Below are 25,141 nucleotides of genomic sequence, written 5' to 3'. Positions count from 1 at the left end.
GCCTCACTTAGTTCAAAAGAGTATAGTTCCGGGAAGTATATTTTCCGGGAAATTAACTACTAAGAAAATTAGTGTGGAGGAAATCAATATTTTTATTATTTGGTTCAATTAGTAACTTTCCGGGAAGTTGCATTCTATTTTTAATTAATTAAAATGTAAAGATAATATTACCCGCAATAACTAAATTGACTAATTAAATATTAGAGTTATAATCGTATTTTAATTAATTTAATTAGGGAAGTAGAACTTACCTAAATTTTGTTATGGAAGTCATTTTCCTAATTAAAGGGAAGTCAACCCTTCGACTTTCCGAGAAGTAAATTGATAAAAATGAAAAAAAAAATATGCTATTAAATTTTTTAGTAAATTTATCCCCAACCAATAGTGAGAAAGGATAGTTAGAGGAAGAGTACCAGAATTGGAAACGAAAAATAAAAAATGACAGCAAGATTTCTTCACAACCCAAATATATAAAGTGCAGTAAAAATATAAATTGATAAAAAGAGAAAGTATAAAAATAAAGTGGATATATGAAATTTACCAATTATACCAATTATATTATTAAGTGACACGTTCCTGTAATTAATGCACAAATATAGAACCTCCGTGTCAAAGCTGTAAAATACAAATAAAAAAATAGATTTTATTAATTATTTATTAATTAAATATTTAAAATTATGTATTCAATATTATATAAAGATATTATTTATGTTTTATTTATATATGAAAAGCAAATAATTTCTTGAAACACCTATTTATTATTAAATTTTCATAAATATAATCTTTGGTTATTTTGGTTTGTTTAATATTAGAATCTAACTTTAAAAGAATTATGTTCAAAACTGAACAATTGATTTTTATAATATCAAATCGAAATGAACCTGGTTCTATACTAATTTATTAAATCAAAGAACATATCAAAAACAATATTTTCTTTTTTCAATTTGTTCTCATTCCCATTTTTATTTATAATCTTGAACTAAATGCTCAATAATATTTGTTAGTAGTAAGAAAGACACTGAGAGTACAACATAGTCAATTGAAAAAAAAATAGTGGAGTGCACAAATTCAATTATGAATTGCTAATATCCCTAGCCAAAGATTTATTCCATAGAAATCTTGGTACTACATTATTAGCTAAAGCCTAAACTAACTACAGAAACCAAAATTAACTATAGTGACAATATTAACATAAGAGAGAGCTGCATTCTCCTCAGTGTTTGATTTCCAAACTTTAAGGGAGCAGATTAGTTTGTTCATCACCCTTAGATTTAGACCCAAATTTCAAAACCTCAAAACAATCAAACTCCATACTTCTCAATTTCAGCAACAAATAAAGCAAAATCCCACACCCAAAACCCAATGCAGCACTAGACCCAGTCATAGAAACTGCAGCACATATCAACATTACAAACGACTCCTCTTTTGTGTTCATATCTTTAGATGCCATAGCCAATTCAATCCCCGCAAACAACAACAAAACCCCGAGAATCCCGATCGGAAATTGATTCAAAATCCTTACAAATGAATTCCCGAAAACCAATCCGATCACCAATTTCCCTATTCCGAGAAAAACAACCGATGCTCCGGTTCTTGCGCCGAATCTATATTGTCCGGCTAGCCCGCCTGCGCCATGGCAAACGGGCATAGCACCGAACCAACATCCAACCAAATTCATCAGTCCAACACTAATCGAAACTTTCGTGGCTGATATTTCTCTTTCGGGGAACAAATCAGTTGATAATTTGCACACTGCTATAACAGAATTCAACACAGAGAGTGGAATTTGTGGGATTGCTCCTCTCAAGAACCCAATTTTCCAATCCTCCCATGTTATCTTTAAAATTTGTAGTTTTGACGGACCAAATTTGAGATCGTGGATAACAGAAGGATCGCGAATGAAACATATGACCAACCCGAATAAGAACACTAAAAGAGCAGCGGGTATAGCTGATAAAACCCGCAATCTTTTGTTGATTCGTCTCTGTGAAGACGATCGCGGCTGCGTTTGACTGCTATGATCGTCGGACCCGGATCCAGTGGTGAGTATGAGAAACAAGAGAGCCGAACTAGCTAGAATTAGTCCGTCCAGACCCAGCCAAGAGCGAGGTGAAGTGGCTTTCGAAGTGATGAAATCTTGATTATTCCGGATGTATTTGATCGCGGAGAACGCGAAAGAAAGGCCTTGAGAAAGCTGGACGCCGCGAACGACGGGGAGCGGTATGAATTTGTAGAAGAAAGACATGAGACCAGTCGCGCCGAGGATTAAAAGAGTGGCAGCAGTGGTGGCGCCAGCCGTGGCTATTTGGGCAGTGGTGAGATGAGGAAGTTCGGAGACTGCCACAGCCGCGATGGACTTCATGGGCTGGACAGGCATGGGGATTCCGAAGAGGAGGCCGGTGGAAATGTTGTAAAGGGCGGTGAAGATGAGAGTGGTGGATAGGTCTAAGTGGGAGACTAAAGTGAGGGTTAAAACAATGGGGATGAAGGTGCCTAAATCGCCCACTGCTCCGGACAGTTCGGAGCAGAGGGTGGTTTTGAGGCGGAGGTTAGGGTGCCACCACCGGTTTTCGTGGAGGAGAGGGGTGGTGGTGGTGGAGGAGGAAGGTTCCATGATTGGGTTGTGAATTTGTGATGAGATGAGATGAAATTAGTTATGGGGAAGATGGTGATGAATTTGTCTCTTTGGGTCTTAAGGGGACGTTGTATGTGACACTGATATTTTCAGCATCTGCCTCATAAAATTTCGTATCTGGCTATTTAAAAAATTTAATTTTTTATAAAACAAAAATTTCAATCAGATCAATTCTAATTAAGCTATTTCTAACGTCCATTAAAAAAATTTGTTATACTTTGACAAGGGAACCAATGATCAATATCCCAAGCAAGAGAAGAGAAAGATGAATAGAGAGAAAATTAAATAAATTATGATAGTTTTGAACGTTGTGAGATGTATTTATATTATCGTATAATTGTAATTTTTTTCTTCTGCTACAGTAGTTTAAAAAAATTGAAATTATAACCTATAATTGTAAATGAAGATGGAATCTTGGTTATTTGGATAAAAAATTCTAAAATTTTAGTGTAATCAAAAGGAGGGTGAATTGAATTTAAAATTAAAATTAAGGAAAGCTATTTATAAGATACAAAGATTAGAAATTGGGGTTTAAAAAATTGACCTCAAATTTATAGTGATTAATAGATGGAGTTACATCAAAAGAAATTAATAGATCATGGAGTACAAAACTTTCCACCTACTAACTAATTTTTTTTAAAACCACATATTTATAATTTTTTTTTTTTTTTTTGTAAACAAGGGAGAGGCCAAGGCCAAAGGAGAGCTAAAGCAATCTACACATACGGGGCAAGGAAATGCCCGCAATATCATTTAAAACGTAATCAGCAATTCCAGAAGGAATGGTTTCATGAATAACCCGTCCCACATCATGACGAAAACCATGGTTAGCCATACGATCGGCGCAACGATTGCCTTCGCGATGGATATGAACAATACTGACTTCCCAGTCTTGAGCCAAGAGACTTTTGATAGAGTTCAACATGCTAGAATTAGCATTAGTAGGGAAGCTGTTCGTGGAAAGAGCGTCTACGGCAAGTTTGCTGTCCATCTCGAGGATGACGTTCCTGAAGCCTTTACTCCAAGCGACTTCCAACCCGTCAAGAGCACCCCATAATTCTGCTTGGAGGACTGAGCAGTGGCCAATAAACCTACTGAAACCAAAAATCCAATTTCCTGAGTCGTCCCGAGCTATGCCTCCAGAGGCAGCCTTGTTATCTGAGAAACGGACCGCTCCATCAGTGTTAAGCTTCATTACATGAGAAGGAGGAGGATCCCAGCCAATCAAATGCTCCTTTTTGTTACCCAACCCAGGTTTCGAAAGGATAGCGTATCGATGAGCTTCATTAGTGTAATCCATTTGAGTTAAAACTTCATTTGAGTTCTCTCAACTTATGGTTTATTTCAAATTAAATTTTCAGTCGGATTTCACTCTCAAAAAAGTACTTAAAAGATTGCTAATCGTTGACGAAAACAGTTAATCAAATAAATGAATAAAGACTACAAGAATAGTAATAAAATTCAAAAGAGTTTTACAGCTTTTGAGGCTCATTTATGCACAAAAACATAAATATTTATGTTCTATATAAATTTACTCAAGATTTCTTCAGTTTTGTCTCGCATTTTTTAATATTACATAAACTTATATTTGATTATTGAGTTCAAACTCACGTCACAACAAATAAATAATTAAACGATTATTGACTATCATGAGTCCCATGGCCAGCTTTTATTACACAAATCCATTGGGCCCAACCTACCTATATAGTGATAATCTAGCCGTTACATGAACCGTTTTATTCTGCTTACCTGGCTGTTCTAAATTTTAAAAACCCAACCAAACCACAACCCTTTTAATCTTTCACTATTAAATTTAAACAAAATAATTCGACCGTTATAGCTCCCCTCTTCACCTCAACAAAATCACTCAAAATACTCTGTTTCAAAACATCTCTAGCTCTCTCTCAAGAGACATCAGTAATACTAAAATCAAATGGATTTTGAATTCAACGAAGAAAATATGGCCGTTGATGAAGGAGTTGGGTACCCAAAAGCATATGCAAAACTATGTAGAGATCGTGGAGCTGCTGGCATTTATACCCATGGCCCTCCTTTTAATTTCCTTCCATTTGCAATTCAGCAAGATGAGGTAAAAACCAGATACCCTTTTGAAAATTCTGTTTGGTTTCTAAGAAAAGTACGCTAGGTAGCACGGACACTTCAATTTGTCCCGTTTTGGACACATGAAGTGTTTTTACTTACGAAATTTTAAAATAACACCGTTTCGCTGTTTCTATGTCCAAATGTCTCGTTTTCTATGTGCGTGCTACCTAGAATGTACGGAATATGGGATTCGGGTTTTGTGTTTATTAGATTTAAATATGATTATAGAGTGAAATTTAAGTTGATAGATCTCTATTAAGAACAATGGTTAATTTTGTTTCTTGAAATGAAAGTTGATTACGGATCTTGCATGAAGTTGTATAAATTTACTGTGAATTCTTGTTGTGAGCAACAATTTTTGAAATTTTATGAGTTGATTGATTGATGTTGGTTTTTATTGCAAATTTTCTCTGAAGGTTGCTAGAGCAAAGCAGCTAGAACAAATGTTCCCAATTATTGATCCAAAAGCAAAGCCAACAGCCAAGCCAAAGATCTTTGTCAGTCTCTTATGGAAGCAACTCAATCATCTAGGGTAATTCAACAATCCCAAAACAAGAAAATTTTGTATATCAAGTGATTCTGATGTTTTCATTTTGTTTTTCAGGAATGCGGGTTTCGATCCTGCCGTAATTCGAGTTGATCCGTATGGAAATGTACTATATTTGCATGCTGATAAGGCTTCTCCTCTTGCTTGGGATATTGATCATTGGTTTCCTTGTCAAAGTATAACAAAATTGCTCAATTCTCCATTTTTTTCTCTCTTAGTATTCTTGTTTATATTATCTAAAATGTGTTTTGGTTATTAAATATGTAGGGGGAGGATTAACAGTTCCATGTAATCTGAGGATACTTCAATGGCAAGTGTGTAAAAGAAAGCATAACAAGCTAGAATTTCTAATTCCATGGTGGGATCTTCAGTTGGGAATTTCTGTTAACCAGTTTATATCCATGTTTGCTTCTTCAAATTCAGACTTCAGGTAATGTCTCTCTTCAGCATTTTTTGCAAGCAATTTAATTGAGATATGTGTAGTAATAATAACTGGTTAAGTTTCATAATTATGGCAGGCATAGGGCATTTTCATTTTTGTTCTTAGAAGCTGAAAATGAAGAACTAAATGACTCACAGACTGTGGATTCACATTCTTTTCCACAACATTTTATGGAATCTAGAGAGAAACTCGGCCTTGCTCCGGCCGCCATTGTTGTATCTCGAAGAGAGCTGTACGATACTTTGAAATCGTTGGATTACAATAGGCAAACAAGGTCACAGTCTCCTGCAATTGGTAAGCATAAGAAAACAATATCAAACAGTTTACAATTTTCTTTCTCTTTTAGCTTGTTCGAGTCGTTTAATGTTTTCTGTTTCTGGTTTTCGCAACTTCAGCTGCAAGAAAAGTAAGGGGTAGCAGGGACTCAAAAGAAAATGAGAATCCAGATTTTGCTAGAAATCCACATCAAGCCATAGTCATTGCTAGAGATTCTTTGAAGCAAAGAGAGGAGTCTCAAAAAATGCAAAGTGAAATACAGAAATTGGATGAAGAAGTTAATGAAATGAGGAGAAAAAATGACGACGAAAAGCTTGTAATTCAGGACTTGGAGTTAGCACTGATTAAGCGTAGGAGAAGGGCCGAAAAGTGCAGGCGGTTAGCAGAGGCTCAATCTTCATACAGAACTATGCTAGAGAAGATGATTAGAGATGCAATGCATCAGTAAGTCCTTGATTCTGATTGTTTTCTCTGATTTTATTTTATTTTATCACTCAGTAATAAGTTTAATCTTTGAATTTACCTTTTGTCTGCAGGAGTGTTGTTTATAAGGAACAAGTAAGACTGAACCAGGCTGCAAGTAGTGCACTTATGGCAAGGCTTGAAGCGCAGAAGGCGATTTGTGATAACGCGGAGAAAGATCTGCACAAAAAATTCAAGCAAAGAGATGAGATTGAGAAACAGATTAGGCCTGAATGGGAACATGCAAGAAAGAGATCAAGAATGGATGATGATGATACGTTATTTGAAGACAAAGACCGTAAATCTATTCTGTATTTGCCTCTAACAGGAGGAGGATCCAGGCCGAGAGAAACACCTCTGCACAAGGAGCTGAGATTATTTCTTGAAGAGGAGCAGAAAGCATCTGAAGCTGCATTATCTGCCATTGAAGAAACTGAAGAGGAACTCGAACAACGTGCAAAATGCTTGATCAAAGATGATGATGCTGCTGATGAGAGTTATAATAAAGCAATTGTTGCCTTGGAGAATGAAGTACAGATTGAGCAAAAGCTTCAAGCACTAGAAATCGGAGAAGGGAAGAGAGATCGAATTCAGTTTCCTATTATTAGAGAGCGAGAAATAATAGCGGAAGAAGATGAAGAGAGCAGGAAGCAACGCGGGAAAGGAAATGTAGAGAGGTGGCTGCAGATGCTGCTAGACACCTCCTCTCAAGATGAGATGAAACCTGAAAACTACGAAAAGAACACGACTGATGATATAATTACAAAGCTGAATCAAAAATTCCCACAGCAGCACGTTAAGAAGAGTTCAGGATTCGACAACAAGGAGGCTTCGATGCATGTTCCTGTGAAAAAACAGGCACAAACAGTGCAAAATGTTGAACCAGCTAGTTCAGGATTCGACAACAAGGAGGCTTCGATGCATGTTCCTGTGAAAAAACAGGCACAAACAGTGCAAAATGTTGAACCAGCTAGTGATGGTAGACATAGTTTTGAAGTGAAAGATAGGGTAGAGCCTGGAAAAGAAAGGATGCTTGCAAGGTGTGAAAGTGCAAGAACCTTGCGGCGAATTCCATCTTCTCCGTTGCTAATGGGAATGAGGAAAGGGGTAGAATGCATGATAAAAAGGCCGATGGTTACTGGCGACGATGATGACTGCTACGAGGATCATCTTCATCATCATGCTGCAGGAAACAGCTTCATCAAGTCATCCATCAAGACTATTAAGAAAGCAGTGAAAATATGAAATGAAGAGTGTATACTATCTACAATGTTTTTTCATTTTCCCTATTCTTTGATAGAGTCATGAGTGCATAACTCTTCTGTACTGTATATTGTGTCAGATTTTTTCCATTCTTTCTATATTCATGTGTTTGTGATATTGTTTAGTGTGAGAGATGCCAATAACAGCTTGTTGTATTATAATAAAGAGTTTGATTTCTTTATTTTAATTGTACTTTTCAGTGCAATAAATTGTACATATTTCAAATCGAATTAGTCGATTTGGTTGGTATGCTTGCTTTTCGGCTCGTTCCTGAAAATAAATTGTGAACAATTTGCACAATTCTTGAAAATAGAAACTAAAAATGTAACGTCAGCGCCTTTTATCAGTTCAAACGCACAAACATCACCAACTTCCCAAATCTTCTGCAAAAACCCTCCAACCCTGAGAATTTACCAGCAATTTCAATTTTCACAGCATAGCATCTCTATTGGCACTCTTACCCTTTTCTGTTGGAGTAGCAGTTGATCACAGAGTACACAATGTTTGATATGGCAATCAGTGTTGCTCGGCAACTTCTCAAACCCTAAATCTGACGTTTCATTTCAGTTTCTAACTCCGAAACTCTATATAATCTATTCTTCTTTAACATGTCCTTTCGCTGTTTCTATTTATGCGTTTGAGCGTTTTTGTTTCCGTGCTATATAAAGTAAGTACATGTTCAACCTCGACCATTTCTAACTTGACTAAAATGTACAAACCTGCAAACCAAGAACAAGTTGATGGTTCCCCTTAATATTTACTTCAAAGGAAGTAGTTCTCAACACAACAAATTCCATAACAAGTTCAAACAGTACAACAGATTTGACATTGGAAGAGAGATTAGCCACATAACATGTCTAATATTAGCTACTACAGTTATTTTATGGGTCAATGTCAAAAAAAATCACAAACTTTACACGTTTTCTCATTTTAATCACATAGTTTAAATTTTCTTATTTTCATGCACGAACTACCATTTTTTCTCAAATTCATGCACGATGCTGAGATGGCACTCATTCATTAGTGTAAAATGATATCCACCTCAGCGAATTACACCAATGAAGCCGTGACACCTCAGCACCATGCATGAATTTGAGAAAAAGTGATAGTTCGTGCATGAAACTGAGAAAATTTAAACTACGTGATTAAAATGAGAAAACGTGTAAAGTTGGTGAATTTTTATGACATTACCCCTTGTTTTATCTGTTTGATTTTTGTACGCTCCTAATCTTCCCAGCTAGTCGGAAATGTTGGTTTGTATTGCAAGGAACTGAAACATACTGTAAAGGGATCTCCATGATTCCTTGATTATAATATCAGAAATATACATCATTTGTTTGAGTGCTACTTCTATTTCCTAACTAATTTATTTTTCAACTATACTCTAAAATTTGTTTACACTAGGAAGTTACATTATAGTAACAAGCTGTGAGCAGAGAAGAGGGGCTCGCACCGTACAGAAAAAGAATACAGCCATTGGTATCAGAGGGCCCTAAGATTCTTCCTCGTCAACCTTTTTCCAGTAACCTTCACCCCCACAAGAACATGTACCGTCTTTGAAATGGTGAAACTGCTCTGCATCCCTTACAGATATCTCTCTGCGAACAATGTTTGAAATGAATTTGATGATTCTGTGGCAAGTTTTGCACATGTAAAGGTTTTTCGTAACCAAAATAGGTGACCCCGGAGCAGTATTAATTAGTCCAAAAGCGATTGCATGTCTCTCACTGTGCCCACAAAAGATGTCGGCTTTTGAAGTTTCGACTTCATTCATAGAAATGTGTCCAGCTGCCTTCATTTTGGCATAAAATCCCTCCAAAACCGTGTTTATTTCCTTTATCTGAGGATGAAAATTATCGCCGCTAAGGAAAGCATGAACTTTGCCCTTCACTTCCACCCAACTACAGCCAGAATCAACAATCAGCCCTTCCAGCTTCATTATACTTCTTAAATTTGCAAGTTCATCCCATTTACCACTCTCAGCATAGAGATTACATAAGAGAATGTAATATCCGATACTTTTTGTATCCTCCTCGAAAATTTTCCGAGCTGCAAGTTCCCCAAGTTGCACCTGCCGATGTATCCTGCATGCATTCAATAAGGCTCCCCATATGGCTGGATCTGGTTTTATAGGCATTTTCTCTATAAATTCATGAGCTTCCTTCAGTTTTCCTGCACGACCTAGTAGATCAACCATACAGGCATAATGTTTCAAATTTGGATCGACATGATTCAGTTTCATGCGACTAAAATGCTCGAAACCTTCTTTTACCATTCCAGAACTACTACAAGAACATAGTAACGCTATATATGTCACATCATCAGGATTAACTTTAGACGCGATCATTTTATTAAATAACTCAATTGTCCGTGCTCCTCGCCCTCGATCAGCATACCCTCTCAGCAAAATATTCCAAGCAGCAACATCCTTTTTGTACAAGTTAAATTGGTTCAATGCCAGTCCCATCCTCCCACACCTCACATACATGTCTAAAATTGCATTTGGTAGAAATCCTTCAGATACTATACCAGTTTTTAATGCATAGGCATGAGTCTCTTTCCCACACATCAAGGCTCCTATTCTAGCACATGCAGAGAGGACGGAAATCAAAGTAACAGAATTTGGTTTTACATTGACATTCATCTTCGAAAAGAATGATAATGCCTCGAAACTCCGATTGTTTATACGGAGGCCTAGAATGATTGAAGTCCAGGATATCACATTTTTGTCAGGGATGTGATGAAAGACTTCCAAAGCCTTATCAATGCATTTGCATTTTGAATACATATCAATGAGCGAGTTTGCGACAATAACATATGACATTAGTCCCATCCTGTCAGCAAGTTTATGAAGCTTCACACCCAAATCTAATTGTCCTAACGAAGCACATGCAGACAGAACGCAGGCTATTGTAATCTCATCAGGCATTATACCTGCTAGCTCCATGTTTTTGTAAGTATCCAAGGCCTTTTCAGGCATTGAATTGTCCTCATAACTCGAAATCATTGCCGTCCATGACACAACATTTCTATATTCCATTCCCGAAAACAGTCTTTCTGCTTCCTCCCAATAGCCAAGACTTGAGTACATCTGAATCAACAAAGAATTCACTGAAACATCATTAGTATACCCTGTCTTCATTACATACCCATGAATCTGTCTCCCTAATCTATCATCACCAAGAAGCTCACACGCAGAGATCACACTAGTCATGGTCATCAAATCAGGATCAACCGAAAGCTCAAGCATCACTAAAAACAAATACAGACCTTCCATACAATCACCATTCTCAAAATACCCGGAAATCATCGCATTCCAAGAAATCCTATCTCTCTGGCGCATTTTATCAAACACCACACGTGCCGAATCAACACAACCACATTTCACATACATGGTGATCAAAGCATTAACAACACTAACATCCAACTCAAACCCAAATCTAACAACATGACAATGAATCTCCTTGCCCCTAACCAAATCACTAGCACCACCACAACTCCTCAAAATACAAGGAAAAGTATAAATATCAGGCCTAATACCAACCCACAACATCCTATGATACAAACACAAAGCCTCATCAAAGAACCCCCCTTTAGCATACCCACCAACTAAAACATTCCAAGAAAACAAATCTCTCTCACCCATTCTCCCAAACACATTCCAAGCATCACCCAACTCGCCAAACCTCACATACATACTCAACAAAGCATTGCCAACCCTAACATTTAATGGGGTAACCAATGAATTCAAAACAGATTTACACACATAATCACCCTCATTATACCCTCTTTTATTCTCACATAATCTTATTAGAGCTATATAGGTTTCATCTTCCACTAGAATTTTCAATTCTTGCATTGAATTAAGGTGTTTTATGGCTTGTTTTAAGTTCCCATTGAGGCATAAGTGAAGTAACTGTGAGTTTGTTGGGTTGTTTTGAGTGGTGGTGAGTGAGGTTTTGGTTGATTTTAGTTTGTTGGGTTTGATGGATTTGAATGAGAAAGTTAGGGTCTTTTTGAAAATGGGGTGTTGGGTATTTGGGAAATTAGGGTTTTGGGAATGTAGAGGGAGAGGGAGGTGAAGGGTTTTAGCAGAGAAAGCCATTTATTTTCAGGAAATGAAGTGAGAGAGCATTTCTTTAGTGAGGTTTGCTGACAAGGTTTAACGGTAAGATTTCTTACAAGAAATAGTGAACTGGTAAATGGAGGAGAGGTTGGTTAGTTACATTTTAGATGTCAACCGAAATAGAACGGCATGTCGTTTAATGAGCATTTCAGATGTGTTATTTTCTAGTTTAATCTGTGTTTTTCAATTAAAGGGATAGTAAAAAAAATTGAATTAAATTTTAAACCTTGCAAGACGGATAGAATTTAATCAGATAAAATTTATTTTTTTAAGTAGTAATTTCAAATTTACTTTTTAACTTTAAATATTATTGATGCAAATAAATTTTTCCTAAATTCTTTTTATTAAACTGATATTAAAAAATTTAATATAGTTTTACAATGAATAAAATTAAATGATGGATGCTACCTTTGCAAACAAAACAGCCTGTTGCAACACCTCCGGAGTTCGATAATACCTGCGACTATAACTTTGTACCAATCTTTCTCGGGCGTTCTCCAAGATACCACTCCGTCTTCTTTGCTTGTGTCTTGAGCATCAAGACCGAGCTGCTGGCTCTAGCTCTGTTCCAGACGAAGAGACGGTGACCAGCAGAGTTGACAATGGAAGCTCCCAGGCACTTTCATTGCTGCAAGCTCGCAGTCTTCCATACTCAGGAGAAAAAAAAAACAACTGTAACACCAATCCTTGACATCCGAGATTCGAGAAGTCTGCAGACCCAATCCTCAGCATTGAGGTTCCAGAATTAAATTGCAAAAGGGAAATTGTACAAGATATGGAGAGGAGTTTCAGTCCAGCCGTTACACACAGGGCAGACCGAGTTGATGAAGACTCGTTTCTAGGCAAGAGCATCAGCTGTAGGGAGATAATTACAGCACGGTATCCAGAGAAAAATCCTCACATGGAGAGGAACTTTGAGACTCCAAAGCTTATTCCAGAATGCAGCATCATTGCTGAACAGGTTACCTTGCAGAACCCTGTAAACACTTTTGACAGTAAATCTGTTTTTAGAATCCAGAACCCAGCGCCAATTATCCTTCACATCCCTCACACTTAACGGACTTAAGAATTCTGTCATGGTCTGATGGAACAAAAACATCACGGACAAGATCGACATCCCACTGGCTGGAATCACTTTGGATTATAATATTTCTCTTATTTTCTGCACTTGTACTTTATAATAGCAACTATGTATTCTTAACTCCACCGGCTATCCGAACACTTAGCAAACATAAATTACACTATTAACTTTTGGTTGGATATACCACCTACAAATAAATAAAAACTGATATAGATACCCCATAATGTTCAATAGAACAAATATTGCTCATTAAACAACAAAAAGTAATGAATTGATATTAACAATTTCAAATAAGGGTGCATTTCAAGACGAGAAAAATCATAGAGAGGAATCCATCAACCAAGCAAAATAGTACTTGAAGATGGTAGGGTAAAACTGAATTACTACTAGTTAAAAAAAGAAAATAATAAATTTAGTGGTGTCTCTGAATCTAATTTCAGACAGCTTCAATTATTCCTCTGAAGATGGCTAGCTACCCTTTTCTATATATATTTACAGATTAAAGATGAGATGATAACAATAGATGTTAGCATGTCCCAAATATTATTATTATTATTATTATTATTATTATTTTGTATAATCATTTATTTAAAGAATACAGCAGTAACAAGAATAAAGAGGTATATTCCTCATATACGAAACCAATCGACATATAACACATCACCTGAAAAGGAATATAACTACTATCACATTACATCTATTCCACAAAAGCATGCTGTTTCAGTTCTCAAAGGAGAAACCAGCTTCAAATGAACACATCTTACACAAACATTACCTTCATATAGATACTCACTCCAATCCCTACACCGTCTACATCTCCTATACAGAAGCCTGCAAAAGTCTCAAACGAATGAGGATCAGTGCACTTGTAACATGATCCCAAACTGTAGACTCTCAAAAGTAACAACAACAAAAAGAATTAAAAGAACTCGTAGCTGTTACTTTATTATTTACAATTTTATAAAGGAAGTAACATGTTCTAATAATATCTAGTAAATTATCAAAACAGTAAGAGTAGGGCAATATGTGTTTTATTATGACATTCTTCTGGTTGTTGCCCATTGCTAATCACAATAATGTCGATCCCAAAACATCTTAAATGGTCCTCACATCAGGCATATTTCCAACTAGTAGATATTTTCACTGATTTCACCAGATTCATCCACCTCTTACATACTCAGAATAAAAACCACTCCTGCTACAAACAAATATTGCATTCAAGGCCCAGGAAATTCAGGTCAGCCAGAATTGATCCTGAATTGTACTCGGCAAAACTTTTCCGAACTTCTAAGTCTATATAGAAAAAGAAATAAACTCTCATGTCGTGAAATGCAGGCAGCCAAGAAACTCATATTAGTAATTCACCACCTCAATGCAATTCATGACAGGACATGGTCAATGAATCTAGTCAATGAATTACCATGCACCTCATTCAACAAGCTATGGAACTGATTTAATTCAGATCTCCCAAAATAATGATGAATTCCTATACCACCAGTTAACACATCTGTGCCTCCTTACCTTGTCATGCTTTGGGGCAAAAATGGCTTTAACATCCTTAAATACCTCCTCAATTGGTTGTGAAGCATCAATCTGCAGGTCAGAGCAACAAAATCAATTGGCTGAAAAACGAATATTATATTAAGACTAATATAATAAATGAATTTTAGGAAAAGATTACCTTCCGAACTTTTCCCTTGGATTCATAGTACTTCACCACAGGGATACTAAACTCTAGAAAAACTTTAAACCGCTTCCTAATTGTCTCAATGTTGTCATCTTCTCTTCCCTTCTCATAATGGAAAAAAAAATAACAAATAAAATGATCTAAAAAGATCACAAACTCATGCGCAAGTTTGCATGTGTACACGGAGGTTTCAATCATCAAACCTGGTTCCTACTTAAAAGGCGACTCTCCATCTCTTCTTGAGAACAATCAAAAAACAAAACAACTTCTGGCTCAATTTTGGTCTGCACAAAAACATAAAGCTGTCAGAAAAAAAACCGTCAAATTTAAAATATTACATTCTATATGATGCAACAAAAAAAATATCAAAGGAGAATGTAAACATTGTAGCCCCCAAGATACTGAAACTATTAATCTAAATTCAAAATGGACATTAGAAAATAGGAGTAATACAACTATAATCAAAAACAAAAATTAGCTATCTCTTCCTTCACGAATCGAATATATATGAAGAACTTAGGGGTGTAAGTGTAACAGAGCAAAGTCAAGTCAAAAATACTGTCAAACGCGAGCTCAACTCAATTTCAAATTTTGAATCTTGAATCTTGAAACTCGACTCAAACTTGGTCGAGCTATATTTACAGAGTTCAAACTCCACATGATAATTGAATTTATGACTCGAGCTGATCATATATTAAAAAAAAAAAAAAAAATTGATCATAAAATGAAATTATTAAAATAATTGAGCTCAACTTAATGTATTCAGAAACTCGAGTAACTCATGAATGTCTGGACTCGATTATACCCGAAGGAGATCTACTAAGAACCTAATTTAAAAGTCAAACGCATCCTTTAGCATACTAGATAAGTTGGATCCTAATGTAAAATTTCCTTAATACACAAAATCCCGGTAGATCTAAACTAATTTGGAAAATAATGGTTCAAAGATGAATTAACAGTGCTAAATAATTCCTAAGACAAAATCGCTTGGAACGGTGAACGAGAATTGATAAACTCGGTCGCAATTAACTTGGAATTAAGTTACTCCAAAGTCCAAACAAATACATAATTAACATACAGACCTTTTTCTAACTCAATATCTTCACAAGATTTCAAGTAAAGACTTCCCCTGTTAAAATCCCTATTTAAAATAGTATCTCAGCATATAAGAATCATAATTCAAACACAGAATCGTTAGCAATCTTACATCAGATTCAAATGCCACACGATTTGCTTCATTACGAGGAAAACCATCAATTAGAAATTTGTCATTGCCACTTTCTAGCATTGCTTTCTCAAGAAGCTTGCTTGTTACCCCGGTGGGTAAAAGCTTACCTTCCTTCATCCTGTTCTGAATCATGGTTCTGTAACCCACAATGAGGAAAAAGATTTATTAATGAGAATATGCAAAAAAAGTAGCATTACAGAAACTCCAAATCAGTGGTACAGTACAATAAAGAATATTTCATGCAAAAAGTAGTAAAGATAGTGAGGTGGCTTATACAAAAATGAAGCACTTGATAGAATCAAGGGTATTCGCATCAACTAAAATCAACATTTGGTTCTACTCTAAGATTAGATAAAAACTTGCTCGAAAAAAATTGACATATATGACTCGACTCCTAGCAAGAAGAGCACAAAAGTACATCATAATAAACAGACTAGCATTTATAACATCTTACGATATTGTCAGTAATTTGAGTAATTATACTCTTAGGAAATCAAACAATTTCTATACTCTCTAATTGTAGAATTTTACTGAGCAACTAGACCCTGTCATTGAATCATAAAATACAGTTTGTATTGCTTAAATACTAAGAATGGTCAAATTAGATGGATACTGAGAACAAGAAGCCAATGAGATGGGTTAAACTCAGAGCACCAACGTAGATAAGAGTTGAGCAAGATTTTTCTTTTTTCGTACTATTTAGACATAACCACCGAAAAATTCACAGAAAATAAATACGTGCATTTATGCCATTACCCATTTTCAGAGCCGGATTTGGCTTCTGCTCGGAGAAGATCCCCAGCACTGAGATGAGTATAGCCAAAATGCTCGACAATTTTTGCACATTGGGTGCCCTTTCCACTTCCTGGACCACCTGTTCAGTCATGAGTAATTAAAAAAATTACATTGCAAAACTATTTTTCAAGAAATATATAAATGCAAGGATTGATGAAGAGAGCTCTAGCCACATAGTGTTGCTAATCACAGAAACAAGTCGTCCACAGCCTTAATATGATATGCCTAATGCCATCCTATCACTAATCTGTTGACTATAATTAAAACTATTTGTTGCATGTATAGAGGAAAAACAATACCATACGTAAGTAAGAGTCTCATAACATAACAAAATATGGTATATAGCGCTGTTATTGAACACCAAACATTTTCAAATAATCCATTTGATTGAAAGATCCTCAAAATTTAGTATTCACGACATCTGAATCAAATCCATTACAGATTCTTTGGCAGAGAGAAAGAGTTAAAAATTGATTTAGCTTCACCAAAAAAGGGTCAAATACTATAAATTAATGCACATGAAAATACAAACTATTCTAATTTGATTAGAACTTTATAAAAAAACATTGTTGCAGGCATGCAAAAAAGGATATCCAGCTTTTACATTTACAAACAGCTGAACAATAAAACAAGGAAACTATGCAATGTTAATTTTTTGTTAGATACTTCTGAACAATTGTGCAGCTTACCCAAAATAAATACAACTGTATATTTCTTATATGCTGCAATTCCATTTTCTTCCTGCAACCATTTATACAAACATTATTTTAGTAATTGACAACACAAAACTAGGGTGTAAATGAGTCGAGGTCAAGTCGAGTATTGAGAAGATTGAGATTAACTCGTTTATTTTCGAGTCGAGTATTGAGAAGATTGAGATTAACTCGTTTATTTTCAAGTCGAGTTTTGAGTTTACATATCGAGCTTATAAAAAGCTCACGAGCTTACCGAGTTTAATTGAGTCTCATTTTTATTCAGTAAATTTACATCAAAACTAAATTACTCAACAATTTACTAAAAATTTAAATATTATATTTTTTTACAAATAAAAATAAATTTAAATTATCCATACAATGTCTATTTTATAACAAAAATATATAAATTAGATATTTAAAGTTTAAAATTAAAACTAATAATATATCAAATACATATATGAACGAGTTTACTCGCGAGCTTAAAAGCCTAGTAAAGTTACCCTTGTTGCATAATCAACAGAAGTTTCCATGAGAATCAATTAACTTGCAAATATACTCTGAAAAAGAGAGAAATAAATGTCAGAACATTAATTATGAATGCTATGTCTAACTATATGTGAGCATCAGATGCAAATTATGAACTTACTTTTACTGCATCACGAGCTTCGTTGCGGTACTTTTATTGATACTGAATTAAGAAACAAATTAGCCAAGGAAAGCAAAGAAAGAAACCTGGGCAGTAAGTGGCGGAGAGGTAGACGATGGTTTGCGGCGGAACCGGGAAAGCAGCGGCGAAGGGTGGCGCAGTTGAATATGGGCGGCGGTGAGAAAAAGTCCGTGGGTTAATGGTTATTTTAGTGGGCTTTTTGTCAGCCCATAATCGATAATTCTATTACTAGCCGTGGAGGTATGCAAAAACCAAATTGAACCGAAAAATCAAATCGAACAAAATTAAAATTTTAATATTAGTTCGATTTTTTGGTAAAAAAATTTGATTTGATCTTTGTCAATTTAAAAATTTGATGTTCGGTTTTTAATTCGGTTTTAAATTCTTATAAACCGAACCGACCGAAAAAACCGAATAACAAATTTTTTTTATTTTTTAAAAAAATTAATATGTTTATTTTTATTTTTTAAAAAAAATTAATATGTTTATTTTTATTTTTTTTAGTATTTATTCTTTAATTATATCTAATATATAAGTTAATAAATTTATTATAATAAATAAAATATACAAATAACATATGTAAAGTTATTATTAATCAATAATTTTTTAATTTTTTTTATTAAAAACTAGAAGAAAAATAATAATTTTAAAAAATCGAACCAAAAAATTTCGGTCTTTTTAATTTCGATTTTAACCAACTTCAGTTTCGGTTCGGTTTTAAAATTTCACCCAATTTTGATTTTTGGTTTTTTCAGTTCGATCACAAAAACCGACCGAACCGGCCAATTGCACAGCCCTACATGGAAGTGACGAGAAGACAGCGGCAGATGTAGTCATAAAATGCAATCGTAAACGAGCCGAGCTAAAATTGCAATTATAGTTCGGTTATTTGGTGAATACAATTTAGTTCCATTTGTAATTACGTAAATGTTCGGAGTTTGGAGTTCGATTTTCAGTTCAACTTAGACATTTTGAAAAAAAAAAGTTATGTGGATGTGCTACGTATTTAATTTACCAATCTTCTAATAAGACCGACCATCCATTTGATCCGTTAAAATCTAGTAATTTTCAATCATCGTTCTCAATGAGACTATAAAAATTAGATCGATAATCCTCTGAAAAATCTTAAATCGTCAAGAATTTAAATTTAAAGTCCGAACAATTATTAAAAATCTTTCAATAACCTAAAAAATCAACCTACAAATTGAAATGAAATTATGAAAGAGTTTTCAAACAAATGATAAAATTCAAATCGGAGAGATAAACGTCTTATCAGAAAGATCTATTGAATCAAATATCAAAATCATAAAAATTAATAAAAGATAATTTTTCATTAAAATCGAAAATTACTTTCTCCTCATCTTTTAAAAGATGAAGATGAAAAGAAAAATTTGTTTAAAAGAAAAAATGAGCAAAAGTTTAGAAAGAAAAAGATTTGTTTGAAAGTGTTTGCACTGGCCCAGAGATCCGGATAAAAGATCTGGGATGCGTTAGCCCAAGACTTGATGAGAGAGCTAAATGGGCTATATGGGATGATAGCCCAATAAAGAGCTATATTTATTTTTAGTCTTTTTTTTATTTAAATTTTTTTATTGATTAGGAGATAGAATCTCATTAGTACTAGGACTCTTTATTAGGGTTTTGCTCTCTATAAGTAGCAAGTATTATTATATTATTATTTTTATCAACACATCATTAATCAAAACCAAAACTCAGGCTTTTTATCCCAATCTCCGGATTGAATCTTAGTTTAGGAGTAGAAATGATATTAATCTCGCTTGGATCTCAGCATTCCCAGATTAATACTGTTAGTTTAATCGAACGGCGGCAATATCATTCACAATTTGGATAACGTTATTTGAATTCAGGTTACGTCACTTGAATAAAGGTTACGTCATTCAAATCATGTTTACCTCATCTAGAATCACCCCGGTTAAAGCATCAGTACCTGAAGTTACCCATTAATAAATTCAAAGGTTCGAGTAAAGTGAAAATCTCGCGAACAGAAAGAAAAAGAAAAAACAAAAATTTAGAGAGAAAAAAAATGACTGTTAAATTATGTTATCAGAATATTATTAACTTTTTGTAAATCTTATTTTACACATCAAATGTGTAGGATAATTACTCAGCTAGTTTATTTTATTCAGACTCGAGAAAGATAATTTATTCCACTCTACATATCAATCTTGCATTAATTAATTAAACGAATGATAATAAAACTAAACTAAATTAAAGTGAAATAATACGTACTAATCATCCTCTTCATATTCAAATATGTTCAAGACATGGATTTTCTACGGATAGGAGTCCTACGTTTCATCAACCGAGTCTTCATATCAATCGGAGTCTGTCTTCCAAACCCAACTCCATCACGATCACCATCTTCAAAAATCTTCTGATCAACAACACTAACATTACTTTTAAATGTAGTCATAATACCAAACTTCTTCCACCTGAAAAACCCTAATTTCTTCTTCTCCGCCGGGGCGGTCATCCTTTCGATCTGTGTCTGCAATGCATGACATTGGCCTTGTAGCCTAACAACATCTTCTCGTAACTTGCTTATTTCTTTCTGTTGAGCGTACATTTCTCGTTTCGAATGGGACCGACCTGGAGGATCGAAGGTGGATGAGTGTGGGCTTCGGGTTCCGTTGAAGGAGCCGCTCCAGTCGATGTGTCGACTGAGCTTGGTTTGTTCGGAGAAGAGGACTTGGATTACGGCTCGAACGGGTAATCTTTCGTTTTGAGCAGCGTGGAGTGATGCTTCAGGCGAGAGCTTTCGGCTGTCTATTAATCTGCATAGTATTTTCCTCTCTTGCTTTGATGCTCCAGCGTGTGCCTATTTCAAAGATACAGTTTAGCATAAAATAATTTAAATAAATTTTAAAAAACATTTGATAGTTATTTATTAAACAATATTATATTTCTATCCATTTATGCATTTTAAAAATAAATGTATAAGTCAAATTAAAATTTATTTTAACAATTAAATATTTTGATCAAGTTAATTGACGAAATTAATCAACAAAAGAGGATACTAATGTATTTTGATTACAAAAATGACAGCAGAAATAATCTTTTAAATAGATTGAACAAGTTAAACATGTTATCATGTAAAATATAATCTATATGATATGTTTATCAATTCGATAGTTTATGTTGAGATAATCCTTTAAATAATGTCCTGTTAATTTTTTAAAAAAATAACATAATTACTTAATAAGAAGTCCCAGGGTAGTTAATGGCTATGTCTAATGCAAAATAAGCAGTAAAGCATGCAAATGTACTGCAAAATTTCGATGAATTATGGTATTCATGAGCAGAAATGTCTGAAGGATAAAATTAAACCCAGACACAAACAATACCCTAGACGATGACGTGTCAATGTTAATGGTAATAAATGGCACATCTGACACTCACTTCTTCTCACATGTACTGTTCACCAACCACACAAAATAACTTATCTAGAGAAATTTTATTCCTTGGGTTTAAACTAGATATAGGGCATATATGTAAATTTACATGCTCTGTGACATACTGTAACGAACCCACTAATTACAGCAGCAACCACTAATTACTATTTTTTGGTCCCAGCAGATTACATTTGCCTTCAGTTCTTATTGTCAATTTCCTACTATTTACTATTACTAGCAGTAATCAAATATAAAGTGATGCCATTGTGTATATGCAAAATTGAATTTTTTAAAAATAATGGATTAAAATTTCGAATAGTTGCAGTTTTATAGTTCGAGTGTGGCAATTTGTGGACCTAACAATTGATACTTGTCAGCTTCGATCATGATGCATATCATTTTTGAGCCAAATTCAATCTAAAATTATGATTAATGTTTTTAATTAATTAAACTTATGTTTAATTACTTTATCCTAAAATTACTCTTTAATTTCATATAAGGATTTTAAAAAAATTAGTTGAAGTCAAACTTGTTAATATTCAATTAGATTCGATTCAATTATATTGACGACTCAAATTCAATAACAATTTTGTGCAAGGGATTTTTATCAAAAAAAAAAACATATAAATTAAATTTATAGTGATATCAAATATATGGTAAAACAGATTATGCAAAAAAAAAATTAGTTTCTTACTTTGAGATAAGTATCAATGGCACGGTATAAACCATCATCAGTAGCACGAGCATGGCTAGGCAAAGCAGAAGCAAGTTCATCAAACTCCGACAAACTCAAGTTAGCATCAACGCCAGCTTCAGCTAAGTAACAGTCAACAAGCTTAGCTACTTTAATCAAAGCTGCACCACCGCCACCGCCACCTCCGCCACTTTTATGAGTCGACTCATCTAAACTAATAACAAACCTTTTCACCAACCGAGTCACCAACTCAACGTCCAACAACGTTCCACAAGTATGACTAAAAGACGGTATCATCAACTCTTTTAGCGACGCTTCGTCGAGTTGCCATGAAATTCTCTTCTCCAGCTCAGCTCTATAAGAAGGCTCAACTCCGACCATGTTCGCCGACCGGAGAAGGCGTAACAAGAAGTTACACGGGATTGAATCTTTCTCCGGTGGCAAAACGCCCACTAGGGTTTCAACGAAGAATCTCTTTTTCATCCATGAAGCCGTTACGCTTTCCGGTGATTCTTGGAAGTTCGTTAGTTCTCTTTCACTAGGGCTACTACCATCGCCGGCAGATAGCTCCGGTAGCCATTTTGATGCATAATGTGTTATGATTGAACCGATAAGATCTGGACGTACGCCTTTAGCCTTTATACCGGCTAATGTTTTAACGAAATAATCCATGTTGAGTATGCATGCGTCGTCGAACCAGCATTCGGCTGCGAATTGTGATGTTTTTCCTGAGAAAGTGACAGGATTTTGCAGGGAATTTTTTTTCATTTTGGTTGGCAACCTATATGGTGAGGATGACAATTGTGAATTTGTGAGTAAGGAAAATATTTTTGTTTGGAATTTTGAGTATGGTCCTGCTTATATAGATGTTCAGGTTAATTATCAGTATTAGCATGTGTAAACACGGATAAATATAGTTATTTAATATTCAAAACTATATTGTATGTATCTTAATTTATTTAATTTGATCCTAATAATATATATGCCTTAAAGTTCAGAAAATATAGATTTTGAAAATGATTGGTAAGGTTATTTGATTGTATTCGGAATATGAACTTTACTAGTCTATAATTTTTTTAAATTGTGATTTACAGTTCTTTATTCTATTTTTATATATGGTAGATGATGCCATCTTTTTTTTATTTAATTTATATGTTTATTATAAGAGGTTTGAAAAATTCTCTACATTATTGTATACATTTTAGAAATAAAATAAATCTAACTAAAGATATACTAGCAGATAATTCAAGGTAATAATATCAATGTATATAATAAAAAAGAATTGTAATGTCTTATTCTTTGTTATATTTGGAGATAATATTTCTTTAACAATAATCACTTTTTGGTATAATTTAATCAATTATTTAATTATATCGTATATTTGCTAGCAATTTTTTTATTAATTTATCTCATTTTATATTATATTAAAGAAATAAGAAGAATAAAAATAAAAATTCAAATAAGTAAAGAAATTTGGAATTAAATTTATATCCAAAAAAAATACAACATAGATGTTTTATTCATCATTAATTCATTCAATTCAAAGTTAAATAACTTAAATTTAATTATAATCTAAAATAAGTATGTATTCCTCGTTAGAATAAATTAAATACTAATATATGTATTCTCAACAAAAAAAAATAGAATATATGTCAAATAGTAATACATGGATATTTGTATATTGCCACCTTATTATATCAAAAAAAAAAAGGTACGTATCAATTGACTAAAATGCCCTTGATCTTTTTAGCAAAATATGAATTGTGTAGATGACAACGAAGAAACTAATTTGTTGCTAGAAGTTGAAGGAATATGTGTACAGTATGAAAGATAAGAATGGAAGAGAAACAAATGTAATTAATGCAAATATTCTCTTCCTATGACATTTTGCGACGTATTCCACTGTAGAAGACAACCGAATTCAATTACAATGTCATACTATACATTTGCATTTCACCCAAGACGACAACTCTGTAAACTGGACATACCTTATAGCAGGGCCGGCCTTAGAAGAAATAAGGTTCCTATACAAGGCTTTTTATAGAAAGTATCTACTTTTATGTGCTAATTTTATTTTTTTCATAAAAATGAGCTATTTTTTTATTTCTTTTTAGAAAGGTACACTTTTAATAAATTTTTGATAGATGTTTTAGAAAATCGTTTGTAATTTTTTGATAAATGTTTGGTAGATTTTTAATCCGCTCACTAAAATAAAGTATAGCGATAATATGAATAATCTGTCGCAACAGTACTGTTTACTATCCAAAGTTTGGGAATCATAAAATTTTAATAAATTTGAAAGAAATTGTATTGAAAAGCAATTTGTATGCTTAGGGGCGGGTATGATTCCCTCCTACTGTCCCTGGGGGGCTTTCCCGCTCGATTTCTTTCTCCTCTTTCGATTTTACTCTTTAGTTTTTAGATTGGAATTATCGTGTTGTATATAACAAAAGAGATTGATGATACATACTTTAGTGATAAAAGACATAGATTCCTAGTCTTTTCGTTATTTCAAGTTGACCCCGATTGATAAAAAAAAATACTTTTTGCACCAAATTGTAACTAAAATGAAAAATAATTTATTATGTACACAAATTTAATTATTTTATCAAATATATTTCTAAAATATAATTTAAACATTTTGTCTGTCAATTTTATAAAATCAAATACTATATTCAAACTTTATATTATATACTCCCTCCGTCCCAATAGAGTTGTCCACTTTGCCTTTATCACACAGTTTAAGAAAAGCAATTATTGTTTGTGGGTTTTGTGAATTTTTACTTACTTTTCTTGTCATACCCCTATTTAATATAGGACCCACTTGCAATTTACTTTCAATTTACTCATTAGTGGATTTTAAATAGGGGTAATATAGAAAAATTAAGTGTAAAAGTTAGTTACTTTTTGAAAGTGGACAAGTATTTTGGGACAAAAAAATTTCTCAAAGTGGACAACTCTATTGGGACGGAGGGAGTATATCTTTAAAATTTATTTTTAAAGTTTTTTAATTTTATAAATAATTAT

General features: G+C 34.0%; 5 protein-coding genes across 8 annotated transcripts; 1 reads left to right on the top strand and 4 right to left on the bottom strand.

Annotated features, from left to right (window-relative positions):
- Positions 1-1,072: 1,072 nt before the first annotated feature.
- LOC126681163 (molybdate transporter 2) lies at positions 1,073-2,741 on the bottom strand. The gene has a single exon (XM_050376593.2). The coding sequence runs from the start codon at positions 2,612-2,614 to the stop codon at positions 1,235-1,237; it is 1,380 nt and encodes a 459-aa protein (XP_050232550.1). The 5' UTR covers positions 2,615-2,741; the 3' UTR covers positions 1,073-1,234.
- A 1,678-nt stretch (positions 2,742-4,419) lies between these two features.
- On the top strand, positions 4,420-7,909 carry LOC126681162 (uncharacterized). Its single transcript, XM_050376591.2, has 7 exons — positions 4,420-4,724; positions 5,155-5,270; positions 5,343-5,461; positions 5,553-5,715; positions 5,804-6,021; positions 6,123-6,447; positions 6,540-7,909. The coding sequence occupies exons 1-7, from the start codon at positions 4,569-4,571 to the stop codon at positions 7,708-7,710; spliced, it is 2,268 nt and encodes a 755-aa protein (XP_050232548.1). The 5' UTR covers positions 4,420-4,568; the 3' UTR covers positions 7,711-7,909.
- Positions 7,910-9,006: 1,097 nt separating this feature from the next.
- On the bottom strand, positions 9,007-11,942 carry LOC126682945 (pentatricopeptide repeat-containing protein At1g15510, chloroplastic). Its single transcript, XM_050378724.2, has one exon. It carries the CDS (start codon positions 11,831-11,833, stop codon positions 9,221-9,223), a length of 2,613 nt encoding a protein of 870 aa, XP_050234681.1. The 5' UTR covers positions 11,834-11,942; the 3' UTR covers positions 9,007-9,220.
- Positions 11,943-12,997: 1,055 nt separating this feature from the next.
- Positions 12,998-18,181, bottom strand: LOC126683018 (UMP-CMP kinase 3-like). 4 transcript variants are annotated; one of them, XM_050378835.2, is made up of 10 exons: positions 18,073-18,181; positions 17,841-17,897; positions 17,335-17,386; positions 16,607-16,724; positions 15,830-15,986; positions 14,826-14,906; positions 14,617-14,724; positions 14,457-14,528; positions 13,711-13,766; positions 12,998-13,122 (listed from the first exon to the last, which is right to left on the bottom strand). In XM_050378835.2, exons 2-9 carry the CDS (start codon positions 17,868-17,870, stop codon positions 13,755-13,757), a joined length of 630 nt encoding a protein of 209 aa, XP_050234792.1. In that variant the 5' UTR covers positions 17,871-17,897; positions 18,073-18,181; the 3' UTR covers positions 12,998-13,122; positions 13,711-13,754. The 4 variants fall into 4 exon arrangements, with proteins under 4 accessions (XP_050234792.1, XP_050234793.1, XP_050234790.1 ...); XM_050378836.2 differs by lacking the exon at positions 12,998-13,122 and adding an exon at positions 13,540-13,599; XM_050378833.2 differs by lacking the exon at positions 12,998-13,122 and having other exon boundaries at positions 13,540-13,766.
- A 1,937-nt stretch (positions 18,182-20,118) lies between these two features.
- On the bottom strand, positions 20,119-22,957 carry LOC126683376 (root phototropism protein 3-like). The gene is made up of 2 exons (XM_050379248.2): positions 22,115-22,957; positions 20,119-20,846 (listed from the first exon to the last, which is right to left on the bottom strand). The coding sequence occupies exons 1-2, from the start codon at positions 22,880-22,882 to the stop codon at positions 20,286-20,288; spliced, it is 1,329 nt and encodes a 442-aa protein (XP_050235205.1). The 5' UTR covers positions 22,883-22,957; the 3' UTR covers positions 20,119-20,285.
- Between the last annotated feature and the right edge of the window lie 2,184 nt (positions 22,958-25,141).

Source organism: Mercurialis annua, linkage group LG5 (genome assembly GCF_937616625.2).
Source record: "Mercurialis annua linkage group LG5, ddMerAnnu1.2, whole genome shotgun sequence".
NCBI classification, from domain to species: domain Eukaryota; kingdom Viridiplantae; phylum Streptophyta; class Magnoliopsida; order Malpighiales; family Euphorbiaceae; genus Mercurialis; species Mercurialis annua.
The sequence above is the reverse complement of the archived record's forward strand: the minus strand, read 5'-3'. Positions and strand labels throughout refer to the sequence as shown.